This window comes from Micrasema longulum, unplaced genomic scaffold (genome assembly GCF_059751315.1).
Source record: "Micrasema longulum isolate JH-2025_06_02 unplaced genomic scaffold, ASM5975131v1 h1tg000216l, whole genome shotgun sequence".
NCBI lineage: Eukaryota > Metazoa > Arthropoda > Insecta > Trichoptera > Brachycentridae > Micrasema > Micrasema longulum.
Window position 1 is genome coordinate 313775 of NW_028277421.1, and position 21190 is coordinate 334964.

The 21190-nt window shown below is 39.9% G+C and overlaps 2 protein-coding genes across 2 annotated transcripts in view; one reads left to right on the forward strand and one right to left on the reverse strand.

Moving 5' to 3' along the window:
- LOC148283606 (uncharacterized) overlaps positions 1–21190 on the forward strand; it is a 251422-nt gene that overhangs the window by 13526 nt on the left and 216706 nt on the right. The gene's annotated exons all lie outside the window — the stretch shown is intronic.
- On the reverse strand, positions 1518–6890 carry LOC148283607 (uncharacterized). Its single transcript, XM_088243569.1, has one exon. It carries the CDS (start codon positions 6888–6890, stop codon positions 1518–1520), a length of 5373 nt encoding a protein of 1790 aa, XP_088099695.1.

Here is a 21190-nt window from a genome sequence, read left to right on the forward strand (position 1 = left end):
ATAATCAAAAGAACTGTTTTCTGATCAAGATTAAATTAATACCATCTATTAACCAGAACTCGGTTATAAGCTTAGACTATACCCTGTCTGCGTAATCTATAAGTGTGAAAGCACTACAATTTGATATGAATCATGCACGTATAAACAATAATTTAAAACTATTTTGTTATATTTTAACAATCGTAACCATAAATTTATCGCAATTTTAATGTGAAACCTTGATGTATCCTACAATTTTACCATCATTTTTAGTTAACACATGTTATGTCGGTAATTAAATAAATATTTAGTGGTTTGAAACGAGGTGTTTTTATTTTTATTTTAATAGGAAAATATCACATACTACAAATACCAATAAAAATATATGAAATGGATTTAGAAAAATGCGATGTGTTTTCAAAATGAATATGGATATTCTGGAGAAATATTTTCATACATAACTTTAAAAAATAAATTATTAAAAATATGTCTATGAAAACGCGACATGTTTGACCTTGGTAATTGTGACGTCAAAGTTTGTGACGATGTTCTATTTAAATTTAAGCGGTCACAAACAAAGTTTAAAATTTACACAAATCGTGACGTATTAGGGGCGTTGTCAATGCAATGAGCGTTTTCGCGAGAATTAAATATTATAAATGTAAAAATATTTTTTATGTTACAAGAAAGCAGTAATTAATTTTTTTTCGGCAGTATTACATAAACCCTTTGTAGCTAACGCGCTACCGGCGTCGTGTTGTGGTTCCGCTGCAGTCACTAACGCACACGTCCCGATCCACTGGTTGTAAGGCAGCGGAGGCTAGGCGATCTTGTCTAACTCGTCAGGGCCGGAGATGTCCTCAGAAGGGCCTCTTATTTCAGGTTGAAGTTGCCGGTTCGCCGTGGTCAGGAATCCGTAGGGAGAGAAGTCCAAAATCCAAGTCCAGGGTGAAGCGAAGGTGTCAAGCGAAGTGAAGAAGAATCGAGTAGAAAGCCGGGTCGGGGAGAAGCGAGTAGAGATGAGTAAAAGCCAAACGTCAGAGAAGAAGTGTCATTTATTTTCATTTGTACACGTTATATACCGTTCGCGCTACGTGCCCCACCATTCACCCCGCCGAGCGGGTCTAGCCGTCGTATGCCGCGCGGAGAGAGAGAGAGCGATAGAGAAGGCCGCACGCCCGCTCCATCCGTCTCCCTCCCTCCACGTATATAGGCACTACCCCCTCCAGTTCTCACGGCATTCTTGCGGCGGCAACGCAGCGCGAAACGATGCACATTCAAAAATATACTTAAAACTAATTTGTAACTAAATGCCTATTCTAAATGTCTCGGTATGGAAAAGGCCACCCCCGAAAGTGACAAATACTAGTCTTTATTGGAGGGGCAGCTCATTTCTAACACATACCGAGATCCCTAAGTCTAAACATTTTAATATAGCGCAGGGGCGGTCCCTACAAGGGCCGCTTTCCGTTTGACGTCCGTAACACTCCCCCGGTGCAGTCTCCGCTGCGCTGAAGCATCCGGACGTCCTTCGGCTGCTAGTGGCCCCCTTCGGCGAAGACCGCCACCTTGACTGCTGGTCTCGTGTAGGTCCCGGTCGCCGTCTTGACCTGCACCACGCGGACTTGTCCATCGGCGGCCGGGCTGGCCCTCGTGACTCGTCCTCGGGGCCATGTGTTGCGTGGCAGCTTTGGGTCCGCTATTAATACCAGGTCTCCCTCTTGTATGGGCGTTGCCGGGTCCCTCCATTTCGGTCTCTGCGCCAGCGTGGGCAGATATTCTCGCACCCACCGTCGCCAGAAGATGTCCGCCATCTGTTGGGCCACTCGCCACTGTTTCCTAAGGCAAGTGGCCTCCTCCGCCTTACTATAATGGACCAAAGGCTGTAAACCGCCAGCTGATCCCAGCAAGAAGTGGTTAGGAGTCAACGGCTCCTCATCTTTCGGGTCCACAGACACATGTGTTAGCGGGCGGCTGTTGACGCTGTATTCCGCCTCAGCTAGCGCCGTTATCAGTGTCTCTTCCCGTGGGGAACGCGCTTTTATAGTAGCGCTTAGCGCTACCTTCACTGATCTTACTAGGCGCTCCCAGGCGCCTCCCATGTGTGGTGAGGAGGCGGGAATGAACTTCCACTCCACCCTTCTGGCGCTTAGTTCACCGAGCATTTTCTCATCTCGGCTTAGCTCCTTTATGGCCGCGTTCATCTCGCGATCGGCCCCGTGGAAATTTGTACCGTTGTCTGTGTACAATACCGCGGGGTGACCACGCCTAGCGGCCATCCTTCTTAGAGCCATTATAGCCGAGTCCGCGGATAGGGAGTATGCCAACTCCATATGCACCGCCCGCGTTGTCATGCACGTGAAGAGCGCACCGTACCTTTTCTCAGTGCGCCGTCCCAGTGTCACGGTCATCGGTCCGAAGAAATCGAGGCCGCAGTGAGTGAACGGCCGCTCCCCGCTAGCCAGCCTGGCCGCCGGCAGCTGTCCCATCAGTGGCGGCTTCGGAATGCATCTCAGCATGCGGCACGCCCGGCAGCTCCTGATGATCCCTCGCAGCGTCGTACGGAGGCGCACGACAAAGTAGCCCGACCTGATATCGCTTATCGTGCGCTCCGTCCCTGGATGTCCTGATGCTGCGTGCTGGTAACTTATCATCAGTCTGCAATATTCATCCCCACCGTCCAGTATTGGCGGGGCATTCACGTTCTGGTCATCTATCCTTTGTAGTCTGGTTCCCATACGCAGTATGCCGCTTCCATCAATAAACGGCGTGACAGCGCGTAGCCGTCCTCCGGGCGGTAGGGCCTCTCCCCGTTGTAGGCATTCTATTTCTTTGCCGAAGGCACGCCTCTGTGACAGGCGCACCCATATTTCTTCGGCTTTATTCAATTCTTCGGCCCGGAGTTCGAAGTCACCTCCCGGCTTCTCGGGCTCGTCACGTTGTCTGGGACGGCGGCAACGTCCGACGAACCTCATAACCCAGGCCGTCGTCCGTATAAGTCGTACCCACGATGAAAAGCGGGATACGTCCGGGAGTCCTGTCGTCGTGTGGCAATGGCCCACAAAGTGACGCGGTGGTCTTATCTCCAGCGCGTCTTCAGGAGGCGAGATTGTCCCTTTTTCCTGAGGCCATTCACTCTCCGGCCGGGAGAGGAAATCTGGGCCCCGGAACCACATGCCGTTCGAAGACAGATCGAGTGGCTGTGTATCTCGCGTTCCGATGTCCGCCGGGTTTTGTTTTGTCGGTACCCAGCGCCAACCGTTTATTCCGGCGATTTCATCGATCTCCCCGAGTCGGTTCGCTACGAACGTTGAATACTTCAACGGGTCTGTGCGTATCCAGGATAGAACCGTGCTCGAGTCCGTCCAGAATATAGTTCTTTTAATTTTCATGCGGCTTTCCCTCTTTATACTCGCTGCTAACCGCGCGGCGAGTAGCGCCGCCTGAAGTTCTAGACGCGGTATCGATAAAGGCTTTAGCGGCGCTACTTTACATTTGCTCATAATAAAGCTAGTGCCCGCCCTGTGCACAAAATATGCCACCGCACAGCAGGCTTGTTCCGAGGCATCGCTGAAGACGTGCATTGTTATTTCCTCCGCCTTCCTGTTGATACAACACCTCGGTATTGCGCAGTTACTTTCGGCTAGTAACTGCCGCCATTCGCGCCATCTCTGCACGTGTTCTAGTTTTAAAGCCTCGTCCCATTGTATGTTCGATCGCCACACGGCTTGTAACAGTATTTTAGCCCTCACTGTTATGCATCCAATAAATCCCATTGGATCGAAGACCCTCATGGCGGCTCCCAACATCTGCCTCTTTGTAGGCCATTCAGGTTCGTCACCGCCCTCTTGGTTATACTTGAATACTAGATAGTCTGCGTGCGGGTCCCACCGCACGCCTAGTACTCTTTCCGTAGTGGCGGCCTCGCCAATGATGATAGCCGTCTTGGCTCGATCCTCGTCGCGGACCGAGCACAATGCCTTGGCGTTGTTTGATGCCCATCCCGTCATTTCAAAGCCCCCCGTCAGCAGGAGGGCCGTGACGTCTTTCACCAATTTTGCAGCCTCCGCAGTCGAATCCACGGCGTCCAAATAATCGTCCATGTACATTTTCTCGTGTACAGCCCGCGCTGCTTCCGGGAACGATTCAGCATTCGCCGCGGCCACGCGGTCTCTTACGTACTGGGCGCTGCTCGGAGAACACCTGGCTCCGAACATCATGGATGTGAAAGCGAAGGTCCTCACTGCTTCGTTCGGTTTTCGACGCCACAAAAACAATTGTGACATCGTGTCATCGGGTGTCATCTTTATGCGGAGAAACATCTCCTTTATATCGGCGGCGATAGCTACGCCACCCTCTCGGAACCTCTGTATGTTCCCCACTAGTGACGTGAGCAAGTCCGGTCCCGTCAGTAAGTGGTCGTTGAGGCACACACCTCTGTGAGGGCTCGCCGCGTCGAACACAACCCGAATTTTCCCAACCTTGTTCGGATTGCATACCGAAAAATGAGGCAGGAACCATTTCCTTGGGTTTTCTCGTGCCTCTTCTTCCCTGGATAACTCAACGGCGTATCCCTTTTCCTCATACTCGCTGATTTTAGCCCGGTACGCAACTTCAAGTACCGGGTTCTTTTTTAATTTTCTTTCCAACGAGTAGAGGCGTTTTTCTGCCGCTTCTCGGTTGTAGGGGAGCGATGCGTTGTCTGAACTCCATAGCAGGCCCGTTTCCCACCGGCCTGTGGGAAGCTGCTTTGTGGAGTTATGCATTATATCCAGCGCTCTTTTTTCTGCGGCACATATCCGCGGCGCGGTCGTGATTCCGATCGAATCCACTTTGAAGTTAAATTTCACTAATTCACTTAGCGCGTCATCACGCGACGGTCCTTTAGCACTCACTAGGACCGTTTTCACTATGCCATTAGAAACTGACTTATCTTCGTTATATTTTTCACCCGTAGGTGCACTCGCGTTATTATCGTTATGACTCACGTGTCGGCCAAACGCGACGCGGCCAAGCGGCGTATCACTTATGATGACGCCGTCACTTCGAAACTCCGCCCGGCCGTGCGGCACTATTAACTCGGCGTTATCGAGGCCTATAAGCATCTTAGGTCTCACTGTCACTTCCCGCGCCGAGTTGTCGCAACTTTTAACTTTTTGTGTCGGCAAGTTGAGTGTCTTAACTGTGTAGGCGATCGCTTCATAAGCGCCGGCGTCGCCTTTTATTATCACTTTTACGCGTCGCGATGACGCATCACTCGCGGCGATTCCGGCTATACCCGTAACTTGTATACCGGCCTGTGGACCGCGCGCTCCGATCGCGTCGGCGACCTCTTCTTCCAGGAGTGTGATAGTTGAACCTTCGTCTAGTAACGCGTATGTATTTACTCGACCTTTCGGTCCACTGAGAGTCACAGGTAACACTTTAAGGGCGACCGAGCCCTCCTTCCGCGATACGTGTAACACATTCTCATCCGTCGACTGGGCGCGCGGCGTATGTAGTGTGCGATGGTGCCTTCCTCCGCACTCGTCTATGTTGCACCTTGTTGCCCGACATTTCGACGTTCGGCAGCGTTTCCCCAAGCACAGGAAACACAGTCTTAAATCGCGCACAAATGCCCACTTGTCTTTCACGCCAAGCCCCGAATATTCGCGGCACACGTCGAGCTTGTGTGTTCCGTTGCACTTTGCGCATTTTTCACTTTCACTGTGTACGTTCAGCAGCACGTGTCCTTTAGAGGCGCGATTCCTTTCAGCCCTGACGGGGCCTGTGTTGATATCGAGGCACCCGGCGTTAGGTATCACGCCCGTCACGTCCTTTAGCCAGTCGGCTAATTCACTTAACTTCGCTTTTCTCTTCGTCCCGATGCGCGACGTAATCCACATCCATCGGTGCGTGTAGGGAAGCTTCCCTACCATTTCCCAGAGAAGCTTCGGCGAAGAAAGGTGTTCACCGTCGAATCCTTCGACGGTCGCGACGACGTTCCTCACTGCGACGGCGTAATCCGTCACGGCTTCCGCGGACGCGTTGTCTGGCAGCTTCGGAATCCTCCGCACCCGTTCCAAGACCGTCTCCACGACGAGCTCAGGGTGTCCGAACGCGGATTCCAACATCTTCATGATCTCGGGAACCCTGCCCGGGTCCACGAGTAGGGCCGATACAGTCTGTCTGGCCCGTCCTGTGAGTGATCTCTGCAGCCGTATGATGTTTTCTGCATTGGATAATGCGCACATCTCCGTAGACTGGTTGAACTGCGATTTAAAAATCCGCCACTCTAGCGGATCCCCGGAGAACTGCGGCAGGTCTCTCGCACCAGTCTGCCTCGCGATGAATGACGTCATCCTTGGGTCATCACTTCGTGGCTGCGACGTCACTCCAGTCGAATCACCGTCCTTCAGTGCCCTCACGAATGCTGCGGCCATCCTGTCAACTGTGGGGTATGAAGCACTGTTCTGGTTGTCAACCCACTCGCCGGTGAGTCGTCTTGTCTCCGAATCCATGGAGCCGAGTGTCGTCGGGTCCAATGTAGCGTGGTCCGCAGGGCTTGCTACGTTCGGTCGTGGCTCAGCGGCTTCCTCCAAGTACGCAGGCCCGGGTTGGGTCGTTTCCAACGACCCAAGGTGTGCACAGGTAGGCGCCGCCGCCGCGGCGCTCGCTCCGGCGGGCGTCGTGGTCTTCTCTGGGGTTGTAGTAGCGGCCAACATGAGCGGGAGCTGAGATCTCATTTCCTTGAACATCTCAACCATCCCGGCCGTCATGTCCTGCATCAGTCGCTGCTGCATGGCTCGCATCTCTCTTGAGTGGGCGGTAGATTCCGTTGTCGTCTGGGCCGAAGTCGATGAACCGGAGTCGGATTCGGCGCGTCCTTCCTGCATGGCGGCGTTTCTTCCAGACCGAAGAGAAGCAGGCATCAGGTAGATGATCACTCGTGTGACGACAGCAGATCCGGATTTCTCGAAGGACCAACAATGTAGCTAACGCGCTACCGGCGTCGTGTTGTGGTTCCGCTGCAGTCACTAACGCACACGTCCCGATCCACTGGTTGTAAGGCAGCGGAGGCTAGGCGATCTTGTCTAACTCGTCAGGGCCGGAGATGTCCTCAGAAGGGCCTCTTATTTCAGGTTGAAGTTGCCGGTTCGCCGTGGTCAGGAATCCGTAGGGAGAGAAGTCCAAAATCCAAGTCCAGGGTGAAGCGAAGGTGTCAAGCGAAGTGAAGAAGAATCGAGTAGAAAGCCGGGTCGGGGAGAAGCGAGTAGAGATGAGTAAAAGCCAAACGTCAGAGAAGAAGTGTCATTTATTTTCATTTGTACACGTTATATACCGTTCGCGCTACGTGCCCCACCATTCACCCCGCCGAGCGGGTCTAGCCGTCGTATGCCGCGCGGAGAGAGAGAGAGCGATAGAGAAGGCCGCACGCCCGCTCCATCCGTCTCCCTCCCTCCACGTATATAGGCACTACCCCCTCCAGTTCTCACGGCATTCTTGCGGCGGCAACGCAGCGCGAAACGATGCACATTCAAAAATATACTTAAAACTAATTTGTAACTAAATGCCTATTCTAAATGTCTCGGTATGGAAAAGGCCACCCCCGAAAGTGACAAATACTAGTCTTTATTGGAGGGGCAGCTCATTTCTAACACATACCGAGATCCCTAAGTCTAAACATTTTAATATAGCGCAGGGGCGGTCCCTACAAGGGCCGCTTTCCGTTTGACGTCCGTAACACCCTTATTAATTTAATTTAGCTAAAAAATGGTGTTTCCATATTGAATAATGAACAAAGTTTAAAATATATATATATTTTTATGAACATCACGCACCACCAATGTACAGCGCACATTTTTACATTTTTATCGCAGCTAGGGAGAAATCATAATGGAAATTGCAGAATGGACGTGTGCCTGCCATTGTAGGATCGTTTGAATGATCCATTGTACCGAAAAGTACACAGCGCGCGTACAAGCGCGCCAAACAGGGCGGTTTAGCTTAGGATGTGTTCGGGCTGGTGAAGTGTGGGTAGACTTTTTGAGCAATTATTATTACACGAATCGTGACTTATCATCGTCATCATATTCTTATCCGCAATCGATGGTGCATAAAGCACTGTATTCGTATCTCAATATTTGTTACACGAAGTTAAGCGGATCAGGTCTAGTGACAATGAAACATTGAAATGTGAAACCATTTTCAAATAAAATATATTACGTTGATCTTGCCAGGAATCAACCATGGGGCCTCAAGCATGGTAGGTGAACGAGCCAACCATTACACTACGAAGCGAACTAATTATAAAAAATACTAGTCTCGAAGATGCCTGAAAGAGATGAAACAGGTCACTGGCTATCTCAAAGTTGGGGATGTAAATACTAATCGACTTTTATTTCTATAATAAATTACAATTCACTTCCATCAAGAAGTTTCACTTTTTTATTTTTATATTTTATTCTTGCTGCATTATTAGAAAACAAGACTATTTTTAAAACTGCAACAAACTGCATATTTCTGATGCACCAAAAAACACGTCCTACATAAATAGTTTTATCCCAGTATATTTGACAGTGCTGTGATGATTTTTTTAAACGTTTTTGTCGAATTTGATTACCTGGTCACATTACAAATAAATAATTCGAAAATAAAATCTGAACCATCATTATTTCATGTTGGCTTCCTGGTTGGAACACATGGTGTCGAAAAGAGTCTCCAGGTAGCTCTGCCAGCTGCTGTGCATCCTTCTAAGTCAGGTTTGGATCCGGAAGTTCTTACGTGGACTGCCAACGAGCAGTCAGTAGCGGACGTCCAGGACGTCGAGAACTTGATGTCATGTAAAGTAGACAACCGTGGTTAAGTGTCTTAGAAAGCATCCGCAGTATGTGGCTCAGCCAACCGTATAACCTCCGCTTTGTGACAGTTGTCACCGGAGTTTGCTGCGTCTGTTCTCTCCTTTCTTAATTTTTCACAAAATCGAACTACGGCTCATCCAAGATTTTTCTGTGATACCTATTTTCAAAACTCAATATTTTACAGCTTTGGGCTTTTGTGAGGTGCCACGATTCTCATCCGTAGAAAAAAGGTGTTATGCAGGTGTTAGAAAACAACGAAATGCCACCTGTATAGGCGGCATTTTGTTTTCTCTGAATAAAAATCTATTCTCTAGTTAGCCTTTATACTGTTGAATACGGAACCTGCTATTCCCAGCCGCACTCCCAGCTCTTTTTGAAAGCTGCCATTTTCCATTGCATATACTCTCAGGTACTTGAAACTCACGAGTCTTTCGATGACTTCTGATGAATACCAAAGAACCCCTTTTTTTAAAAGTATAACTTAAAAATAAAAATTGTAATTCATACTTTATATCATTAACACCAAGCTTTTTTAAAAGTATACGGACATACGGTTATCTTACATATCATATGTATAAATCAACACGACATTCGACAGGTTAAAAACAATTATAATCCATTGCCCAAAAAAAGTTACGTTAAAAACTCATTTATCCATCACAGCTCCTTAAAATTTAACTTACTCTGTCCCAATTTAGATATTCTCAACTTTTAAATTTTGCGGCATAAAAAAACTTTTTGGAAAACTCTAAAATGAAACATTTATCACCGTGTAATTAATGTATGTACCTTTTGATATGTTTATTTAAATATCATAAGTGAATTTCGAATTGATCAACTATATTTAACTCTTTTTTTTACAAGTGGAATTATACGGAGTTGTTTTTCACCGGTATGATTTTTTTCATTGTATTTACTTATATATAAAAAAACTATAATTGGCCTATAATTTTAGTTAATTTGTAAATATTGTTTTTTTTTGTTACAATGGCTATTGTTTTCATTTAATAAATAAAATAAAATATTACACAAATCCCTTTCCTCCACTCGTTATTTTCCCATCCTCTGCCTTCTTACGTTGTTCTTTTTTCCTTTTCTTACATAATATTTTCCCTTTATCGTGTAACATGTTCTATCATTATATTTGCGAAAAACTTGAACTGGATGTGTATAAAACTTTTGATATTTAATTATTTGTATAACATCTGTTGTTTTTCCTAGTAAAAATAAAATAATAATATAATGGTAGAAGGACATCTAAATTTACACATGCGAGGCTTTTACGGTTGCAATCACAGAGTGGGAACTTTTACACCTTTGTGATCCGATTAAATTCACTGAAGTACATAAATAATAATAATGAAATGCAATGCAAATATCTACCCCTTTATTGGTTAGAATCGTACCATATAACCTTTCATTCATTTAAAACCCTGATTAAATAACCGTACGTTGAATTGATCAGTCGACTTATAAATTAACGTATAGAATATTCAACTGATGTAAATTGATAACTATTTTGAATTGGTACCTACATTTTAAAAGTTAACTTTACTTGTATAAACGTATCATCACTATTACAATCCCGCTTTCTGCACCAAGTGATACATAGGGCAGTGCATTGGTAAACCAAATGCAAAGCGTTCAATCTTATGCTTCAGGTACAGTAACAATGAAATATTGTAGTAAAAAAATCTTAAGAATGATTTTTTCATGTCCAACCCAATTAGTAATCGAACCCAGCACCTCATAAATGGTAGGCTGATGCATCAACCACTACACAAGAGGGCGGATATTTTTTCAAACAACAATAAAAAATGTAAAAAAGGAGATATTTGCGTTCTTATTATTTATCATTTTTTTTCGATTTTTGTGCCATTTTCAGCAAGTTGCAAATAAATTACTATTAGAAAATGGGAATCAAGTTGATCTCTGATCCGTGAGCCCGCAACACTAGCCACGGGATCACAACTCGATTCAACCCGACTTATCTCGAATCAATTTTTTTAATTAAGGATTTTTTTATCTGAGAGCAGCCATCGAGTCGAAAACACTTGTCCAGTGTTCTGGTTCAATCTTACACATAAAACTGTGTTCTTTATCCGCCTGGACTCATAAATAATACATAGGTACCTACTCTTACAAAAAGTAATGTCTATGTCTGGTAGCATTGATACATAGTTTACCCTTTATAGGGCAATTGGTAAAAACGGAGACATAAGCAAAGTAGTTGGTACATGCAGAGCGAATGGACAACGACAGAACGGCTAAAAAGATCTACGATGCGAATGTTGATGGATTCAGAAAATGAGGAAGACCGAGAAAGACATGGCACGATTAAGTACATCAAATATTTAAAGATGGACATGTCAAGAGTAGGAATAATCGGCGTGGGTGCATGAGAAGACGTATGAATGTGGAGGAAGCGAGGTCTGTATGAAAAAACAGAGTGATGTGGGGTTCTATCCTCTCTACCTACCCCTTCGGGGAAACGGCGTGATAGTTTGTTTGTTTTTCAAACACGTACTCACTTACATTAAGGCGATATCTCCCTAATGTTGGTATGAATTTTTAATCTTATAAGTTTTGGCGCTGTACTATATATTAAGCACAAATGACTCAAACGAGCCCTTCGTGTGTGAAGTTGCATAAAAATTGACTATATATCGAAGAAAAATTAATTTTCCCGATAACGGGACAGTTATTTTGATGCAGATGTTATCCTATCGCACCTTTAGGACGAAAACGACTCAACTCATAAAATCAACTTTTTGGGAAATTGTAAAAGAAGAATATTAATTATGACACCTTCGTATTCTTTTGTCGATTGTTTCGTATTTTTCGAAGTAAGCACCAACTTTTGAGTTGAAAATTATACCGAAGGCATGCAGTTATGAATCTATGAAAAAAAATTGTAAAAAAAAGTGTAAAAAAAATAAATTATTATAAGTTTAAACAAGACATTTATTTAAATAATAAAAAAATAAAACAAATAAAAGCACTTTGATAAATAAGATAATGACATAATTTTTATAAGGTCAGATCAGGTTACCAAACACATGTTTTTATTTATTCACGAAATGACATAAACGTAAATAAGTCACTAAGATTATCGGTAAGCCAGAACGAAACAATCACAAAGCTAAATTGGTCGTTTTAACATAAAAAAAAGTAAACATGCCATTTGTATCAGAATAAAATCGACTCAACCGGCTTTTGGTCACTATATGTTTGTCTGCGTTGCGTCCTTCACACAGCAATGTAAACACAACACTAATTGCGTCGCTTCCGTACTGACACGGAATCTAAATTCTCTGAGGATACTGATGTAACGGTTTTGTCCTACCTACTACCCACCCGAATGTTGAGTTTTTTTTAAATGCAGAAAGATGGATAATGTTCATTAATGTCACTTTATGATCTTAACTCATTTGAAGGTTTCTTGAGTTAAGTCGTTTTCATCCTAAAGGTGCATTGCCAAACATTTATTTAAATTCATTTAATTGATTTGACAATTTTATTGCGGCGTTCCATTTTCCCACGTTGTTGCTTTTGAATGAAAATATTCCCCGTTATTCCGAAATGCTTACTAGCCGAATATATGCTTTATACTCAACCTGCCTTCTAGAATATTCTTGTGCCATTCGTACTCATACCCGTGTGACATCTGTCGCAACATCAGAGCCAATAGGTACCAGAAGCCGGGATCATGAACCCACTGACAGCCACAAAATGGACTTGAAAATTGCACCACTTTTCCATCGGCGAGTTTAGATGAAAAATAATTCGTTCCGAATAATTTTACCATTTAAAAAAATTAAAATCGTGAACTTCAACATTCAACAATTGACATGGACAATTCATATAAACAATTAATTAGCAAAGTGGCGACATTTTAGAGTTTTTTTTTTTAAATCAAAAACTTTGTTCCAAAAACTAAAAAAATCTAATGTACGAAGCCTATGTAAAAACTAAAATATGTTATATGCAACAACTATAGGGAACAGGAAATCAAAATGACATTAACAGACTACAAAGTCAACAAAATAAAATATTCAAGTTAGTATATGACCTGCTGCCCTATCTAACAGCAACTAAATTTTTAAACAAACTAAACAATTATATGTAACTGAACTCTTTAAACAAGAATAATTAAAATTTATTAATAAATTAGCCACTAATGTAATTGTAGACAAAGAACTAAAACATGAAAAAAAATATAAAAATATAATAAACAACTTTCTAAAACGAGACACGGACAGTCCAGACTAATAAACCATGGACTGAGATTATACAATAAACTACCAGACAAAACTAAGCAAAAGATTTAGACAACCTTTATAAAAGATGTTAAAAATATTATCATTAACAGTAGAATGTGAATTTTTGAAGTAAAAATATTTTGTTTAATGTATGTAACCCGTAATCAATGAAAATTAAAAAAAAAAAAACCTATTTTTTTTAAAATCCATTTTTCTTTAACTTCATTATTATCGTCCCCGTATCAGAATCCAGTGGTGTATAGAGCAGTGTAACGGTACAACAAATGCAGCGTACATTGATCTTCTGTTACACACGAACGTAGTGATCAGTCTTAAACTCTAGGAGCCTGTCTTGAAACAATGACATGTGACAGTGTAAGCACTCACCCAACATATCCGAAAACGGTTTTAAAGACCAATACTTTTAGACAAACTAAACATACTTAAAAACAATGGTTTTTGTCGGCTATTGAGTTACTTTTTTAAATGGTTGCATTTTATAACTTTCAAGGCAAGTTTGAAGCCAAACAAGATTACGCCGAATGAAAAATCTTTAAAATTTCACATGTAAACGCTGCATTTAGTGTTAAAAAAATTGCACTTCAACCGCGCCAGCTCCTTTTACATTCTCTCCCTTCCATATCCTCATACAGATAGGGAGGATTTTTACAAGCCACCCTCGTATATCTGTCTATAAGCAAAAAATGATGTTAACAACCATCGTTTCTTTTTCCTAATTCCCGGCGCGTGCTACTCGGCTGCCTCATCGGTGTTATTTAGGTACGCGGTATACATTTTACGATACAAGGGGGAACTTTTTGAATAATTGAATATTTGTCTTAGAAGCACGTTGATTAGTTTTGGATTATAGTTACAAAGGACGCGAGATGCGGCAAGTGAGAACAAAAGGAAATTTTAATAAATTTAAAGAGGTGCATGCATTATTGAGTTATTAATTATGTACCAAATTTTTTTTACAGACGTGCTTTGTGGAAACTATTATCGCTTTATGATTGAATGTCATCGCGCTGGGTGTAATCGAATGCAAAATTATTCGCTATCTAAATACTTGATATTTTTTTTAGATTCTTTTTAATCAATATATTTCATAAATTGTATTTTTATTCTATACAAATTTACTTAATACATCTAATAAATATTATAACTGTAACTCTTCAAAAAAAGAGACTAACTCTTGTGCTTGGAGAGTGACTTAAACTGCTATTGTTATTTATTTATTATAATTTATATAATTTTGAATATACGAGTACATGAGAAAAAAAAATATAGGATAAAAAAATAAAAACAAAAAATTATCATACATTCATACTAATTTAAATTGAATGGAGTTTTTACACTTGTTCAAAAAAATTCTTTAAATTTACTTTTAATTTATTTATTGATATATTAGTTTGAATAATTTTTAGTTCATTGGGAACATTGTTGTAATTTTTGACACCTTTGAAGACAAAACTATTTTGACCATGACTTTGGTGAAATTTAGGGATTTTAATATTATTTTGGTATCTGAGTGACTTACTCATCTCAAATTCTTTTATTTTTTCTTCTTTATAAGTTTGTAAAATGGAACTTATTTTAAAAACATTATTATGGATTTTGATATTTTTTTTATAAAAAGGAATAACTCGCTAAGCCTTTATTTTGAGGCTTGTCAGCAGGTGGGATAGAGGGGATATGGAATGAGGTAATACAAAATATACCACAACACCCAGACCAATTGAGAAAAAGATCTTTCTTGGATTATTTTCTTGCAACTGGCGGAAATCGAACCCGCGACGCCAGTTTCACAGTTGGCCGTCCAACCACCGCGCCACGGCGCCCGTCAGTTAACTGATAAGTAATATAGCGGCATTTTCGTAATAAAATACCTCAAGGGCGCTTTACAAAATGATTATATAGACAAATAAATTTAATTGAAACTTTTGAATGTGTAATTTAAGAAAAACAATTTATTTTGTTACCACATGCTACGGAGTTATTTAAATGATTTAGAGAACATACCACATGCTACGGATTTATTCAAATGATTTAGAGAACAAGTGGGTTGTAAGTTTTTTCCGAAACATCATTTCCCTCTCACAGCCTCGCACCTCTACTGGGAGAGCATTGCATGCCATAGGACCTGCGACCGCAAATGCGCGTTCACCGAATTTGATGCGCTGTTTGCGTATGGGTATACTAACTTTTCCTCTCGCCGTAGGCGTAGCTGATCTAAGCGTAAGACGCCTTTCAGCGAGTTCATCTGGAATGCAAAGTTCTCTCAGATACTACGGAGCAGAGTTGTGGAGTGACTTATACATACATAAGCCAACAGATTTTGTATTCCACCCTCTGTGGAAAACGTAGCCAGTTTAATTTCCGAAGTAGTGGAGTGATATCACTGAACTTAGAGATTCCGAAAATAAGTCTCGCGGTCGCATTTAATATAGATCGCAGGCGAGTTATTGTGTTCATTGGTAGACCTGCGTAGATACCATTACAATACTCGACTCTAAACATTACAAACGCATTTATGAATAATTGACGAGAGGCATCAACCGGCAAATTTTTGCGTACGTATTTAATTTGTCTCAGCTGATAGAAGCGTGAACTTTAAGTTGTAGGTATTACATATTAACTGAATATAGGGGAAAATGCGTTTTTTTTAAAGTCAGAATAAAATTATACTAATGTTTATCCGGGCGGATGAAGTATACAGTTATGCGATTACAAATAAAACAAGAACTGAAAACGAGTGTTTTTTACTTTGAAGTAAAAATCCTTAGAAAAAAAATCAGGTGGAGATAAGTTCGCTTCGTGGTGTACCTAGTGGTTTGTGCGTTTGCTTACTCTGAGGTTCTGGATTCGATCCCTGGAAGAGATTGACAGTGAAATTTTATTGTTCCTTGACTGGCATCCGAAGCGTAAGACTGACCAACTTTTTTTATTATTAAATAATAATAAAAATTACCCAGATACACTGCAATTGAAGTACAATTTATGTGACGTATGCGTATGCACTACTGGGTTGCGGATAGAGCATTATGATGACGGTGAATGTTTTATTTAAGATAACTTAATTTGGTTTGGCGATTTTCTTTATTCCGAAGTAATTTTGTTGACATTGCATCGCAACTCTTCGGTGGTATTTGATGTTTTGTACCTAACGAGACGTAAGCCATACTTATTTCCCTCATTAAGGATGCAAACAGCCCGCATTTAAGGTGCAAGTGAGCGACTAATTGCTCCCTATATAGATTACTTCCCATTGTTGACAGAATGCTTAGGGTAGTCATTTCAAGTATCTGCTTAAGGATTTGTATGCAAATTGACGTGCGTTTTAGGTATGAAGCGGTAAAGTTAATATTATAATTGAGTCATAATGGCATTTCAATGTAGGAATGGAATCGTTTTAAGTAGTTTTACAGCTATGTGTAATGTTAATAAGGATAATGATTAAACCCACGGCGTACGCTTGCAAAACCAGTTTTTTGCCCATAGTGTCTACTCTACTGTCAACATCAAAAGGACTGGCAACGTTTCCGAATTCGGGATTCGCATACCTTTCACAATGCATCCCAAAATGATAGAAACAAAACGAGGAAACAATAAAACACACAAAATATTCACCAAAATGAACACTGACCGAAACGTTCCAATTTCTCAAACAATGGGAGCATTTCGGCTCTGGTCCGCGATTTGGGAATGCTCGGGTTCCACCTGAATCATTCAGTGGTTTTTACCTGAGCCCTGATTTTGATTTAAATGATGTATTTCTACGAACCCATTTGAATTTTAAGACGTGATTAGATTAATATATATAACTGAGATAGATGTTTCTATCCTTAATGAATTTTCGATTACCCATCGTTTATTGTTCCAATTAATCTATTTTTTACTATTTCTTCCGTTATATTAAGCAGGGCGCAAGTTCAAACATTTAAAACTTTCTTATTTTTTTGTCTCGATGTATATTACTATCAACAAGATCTCTTTATTCCTTGGAATGCGTAAACAAAAGTTAACTACTCGTATGAGTCAAACGCTTTTTCAGTGCGAGTATTTATTATTTATAAAAGATTTCTGCCGTCGAATTAAAATTAAACTCATATAGTACAGTCATCTACTAATCGTCGGGTCTGAGAACGTTTTATTAACAGTTATTATTTATTTTGTGTTGGTTTATTATATCTCCGGTGAGTAAACAAAAGATCAATCACATTAGGCGCGGTATTATTGCTTGGAGAGAAATTCTATATTGGGATCCATTTTGAACGACAAACGCATTAACAATTCAACCGAGTCCAAAGATTTACCGCATCGAGATGTTTAAGTTCCAGGAAAAATTTAGCATGGTGTGTTTTACTAGAAGGAACTGTAGGAAATTCTTAAGTTTTACAGCACATCGACTACCGAAATGCAAAATGTGTCCATTCTAAAGGAAGGCATAAATTTTTACTTGGGTGTTCACGATGTTGTTAAAATTAGGTGAGGTTTTACGCGCAGTTTATAGGTGCTCAGAGTATAGTAAACATAACATAGTAGTGCAGTTTCGTGGGAGATATAATTTACCTTAAGTTTAAGTCCGTGGATTAAAGTCTCGTAAAAAATAGATGGTTTTTGAGATTATGCGCAGTTATATTAAAATTTATGTCCGGGCAAGTTGAAAGATTTTGTTTTCAAACAAAAGTTGAGGTATGCAGATGGCCCACTACAGTGGGTTATTTTTAGCTTTGTTAGTTGAATATTTTTTTTAACTTCGCTAAAGAAACTCATCAAACAAATAACCGAGTCATCAAATGAATATAAACCCCTGTAGAAAGGCATGAAAAGAAAAATGTAATTGCAGTAAAATCGTCATTTTTTTCTCAATCACCTTCAGCCAATAAAATCCAGCATTATTTACACCAAAGATTGTTTTCGTAGTTCTTTCGTATTCCATTCCTTCCCTTTTTTTATATAAATGATTATAACTTCAGCTTTTTCCTCAACTGTTCTTAATCATACATTTAAATAAGTATTGGATTTCAGTAAAACAAACCCTCAGTTATATTTTTCTTAACTCTACTTCCAAAATAATTATTGAAAAATATAAGTTTTTGTTCATACAATAAGTTAATGAAATATCGTCTAACATAATAGCTACAGATAAAATATTATTTGAAATGACGATACGGGATAACATGTGTTATTAAAGCAAACTTAGGCTAGGAAATATTCTAGAATATGTAGATGAGTATTTTACATGGAACATTTTGAAAATAGAAATTCTTGGGTGGCCAGTCTTCACTGCACAGTACAACCTGCTCTAATGTACAGAGAGAAAGATAATCAATCGATAGTTTTGATAATTTATAAATAAATCGATGATTTCTGTAAATCTCTAATATGCGTCACTAGACCAGACTTAATAACGACATGGTTTATGTGTCAAATCAATTAAACCGAATATGCGGAGATAATCATTCGCAAAACTGCGATATGAAAACATTGGATGGAATTTGTAAAGTTTGATAATTTCCAAGAACTGGGGCACATGTTACTCTTGATGTATCTTTGAGACATCAATTACGAAGCGCATTATTTACAACAACCGGTTAAGGAAAACAAATTGATCCGAAAAATGTCTGTTCCGCTGTACAAATAACCCATCTGTCCGCAGATCTTGCGGTGTTAGGAGTTACGTGAACTCCTGGGTTTAGTTTCTAATTATAGTTTTAATATTCCTTCTCACACCTTTTGAGACCAGTTCACCGACAGGAGGTAATAAAATAAACATTTTTACTTGCTCGCACATGGTTTCCATTCTCCAAAGCCGCTATTCCTGTTTCTCTGCAGTTCGCAGCTTTAATCGTCCGGCAATGTCATCACAATCTGATTATATACGGTTTTCACTGAAATATCATATTAATACTTCTCGCATTCGTAAACTAAACGTTTCTTATCTTCTTTAAATGCTGTACAATTAATTAATACAACTGCGATACCACAGGACGGTAGATAATATTATATCAATGTAAGATTTATTAACAATATTTTGAGTTTGTCCAAAGTTTTGTAGACAAGGACTGGATTTAATTCCCTAGGGAGCAGTTTATATTAACATATTACAACAGAGATGAAGAACATTTATGAGAAGGTAATATAGAAGTCTAGGCATCTACGGGGTTTATGACCTGTCAATGGCTGGTTTAAGTGGCCACTTTACACACTGTGTAACATTCACCATTCTGCCCATATTTGAACATCTAAATTCCTTCAATTCTTTCATCTGTTGATATTTGTGAAGTTAAAGAGCTGAAACCTTTATTTATGTCGGTGAGATTCATCTAATTGAATTATTTCACCTACATACTATGCAATGCCTGAAAATTTTATTTTTTCAATTTCTATACTTCTTCATGGACCAGGTGGATTTATCAACAAATAAAGGTTTTAGCTCTTTTACTTCACAAACATCAACACATGAAAGAATTGAAGGAATATAGATGTTCAAATATGGGCAGAATGTTATACAGTGTGTAAAGTGTCCACTTAAACCAGCCATTGACATGTCATAAGCCCTGTAGATGCCTAGACTTCTATATTACCTTCTCGTAAATGTTCTTCATCTCTGTTGTAGTATGTAATTCCAAGATTTGTATAGTATTAATCTGATTCCAACAACCAGCTTTTGTAAATAAGTAAATAGTATTCTTAACTCGTGCATATGTATAATATATATATAAAGATAATATGTGTCCTAAAAAATCTAAATATTTGCTTAATTTCTTTATGTATACGCCTTATGGGCATTTTCAAGGACGATATACATTACATGATAGAATAAAATTAGATATAATATCATTACATAAGTAAATCCAAGAATATAGACAAATTCGTTGGTATAGCATTAAGGAGGAGAGAGAACAAAATTGGACTAGGTAGGAATGCAAGAGGGAGAGAGACGGTTATAGTTGAATGTGATTCAGTGATCGCATGAAAGCATACAACTTGTTATCAAAGAAATCATGTCTGGGATATTTGTAATATCCATTGAAGATATATTTAAGATAGTTTCCAGCTCATTATGGGTCTTATTTTAATTTATTTTTTTAATTTTATTAACATAAACGGCAAAACTGCCTTTTACAAAAAATTACACTACTAACATATTACGCTTAGTATTAAAAAAAAAAACATAAATTTCCTTCTATCCAAGATTTATGAAAAAAAATAACCGAAAATTATACAAAATTTATTTTAAAAAATCTAAAAATTATACAACATACTCAGAAGAAAGTTTAGAAAATTTAAGAATAAAAGAAAAAACAAATTAAATAATAAAATATTTATAAGTTACAACAAGAAAATTGAAAGTACTGTATTATACAGCTGGGCAAAGTGAACAAAAAATTGTATATATTATAAAATGTATTAATAAATAAATATAATTTCCATTCACCATTTTTGAAAAAGTTCAAAGGGTTTGTTCTATAGGAACAATACCCTATACTAAATATATCCGATACGTGGGAATAAATTTAATCCAAAAACCAATCTTCCTGTAGATATCCCGTGTTTTTGTCTTTACATACCTATTTCCTCCGAGTCGCGTACATATTACGTGATTAGTAAAATGGCGACTAAGTAAAAATGGATTTCTGTAGTGTTTACTTTTTCTTCATATACATAAAACAGTAAGATATATCTATTATTGATTTAAGATGCATGCAAAAAAAACCCATGTAGAGTTACATGTTTCTTGGTCCAAAAATAATCTCAAATAGAGTAAATGTTGGAAGTCAAATTTATTTTAATTAAAAGTTAATAGATGTACGTATCTAGACTAAGTCTCAAGTATCATATAAACAGTTGCATATTTTATTAAAGTATCAGAATTGTATGATCAACTTTCATAATAATAAAGTAGTTTATAAATGAATTACTCCAATCTATTGCGACATTAGTTAAACGGCTGGTATTTTTATCTCCTAAGAATTTTCTACGTCATAGTTGAGATCAATCTTAACCGAAATAAGTAATTAATAAAAAAAATAATTAAAAAAAGTAAAACTATTATTTTGCTGGTAATTTTACTTATTAATTATCTTGTGAAAAATTATACCA

What these genes read in the sequence shown, in the direction of transcription:
- LOC148283607 (XM_088243569.1), bottom strand. Translation starts at nt 6,890, where the DNA reads ATGCCTGCTTCTCTTCGGTCTGGAAGAAACGCCGCCATGCAGGAAGGA.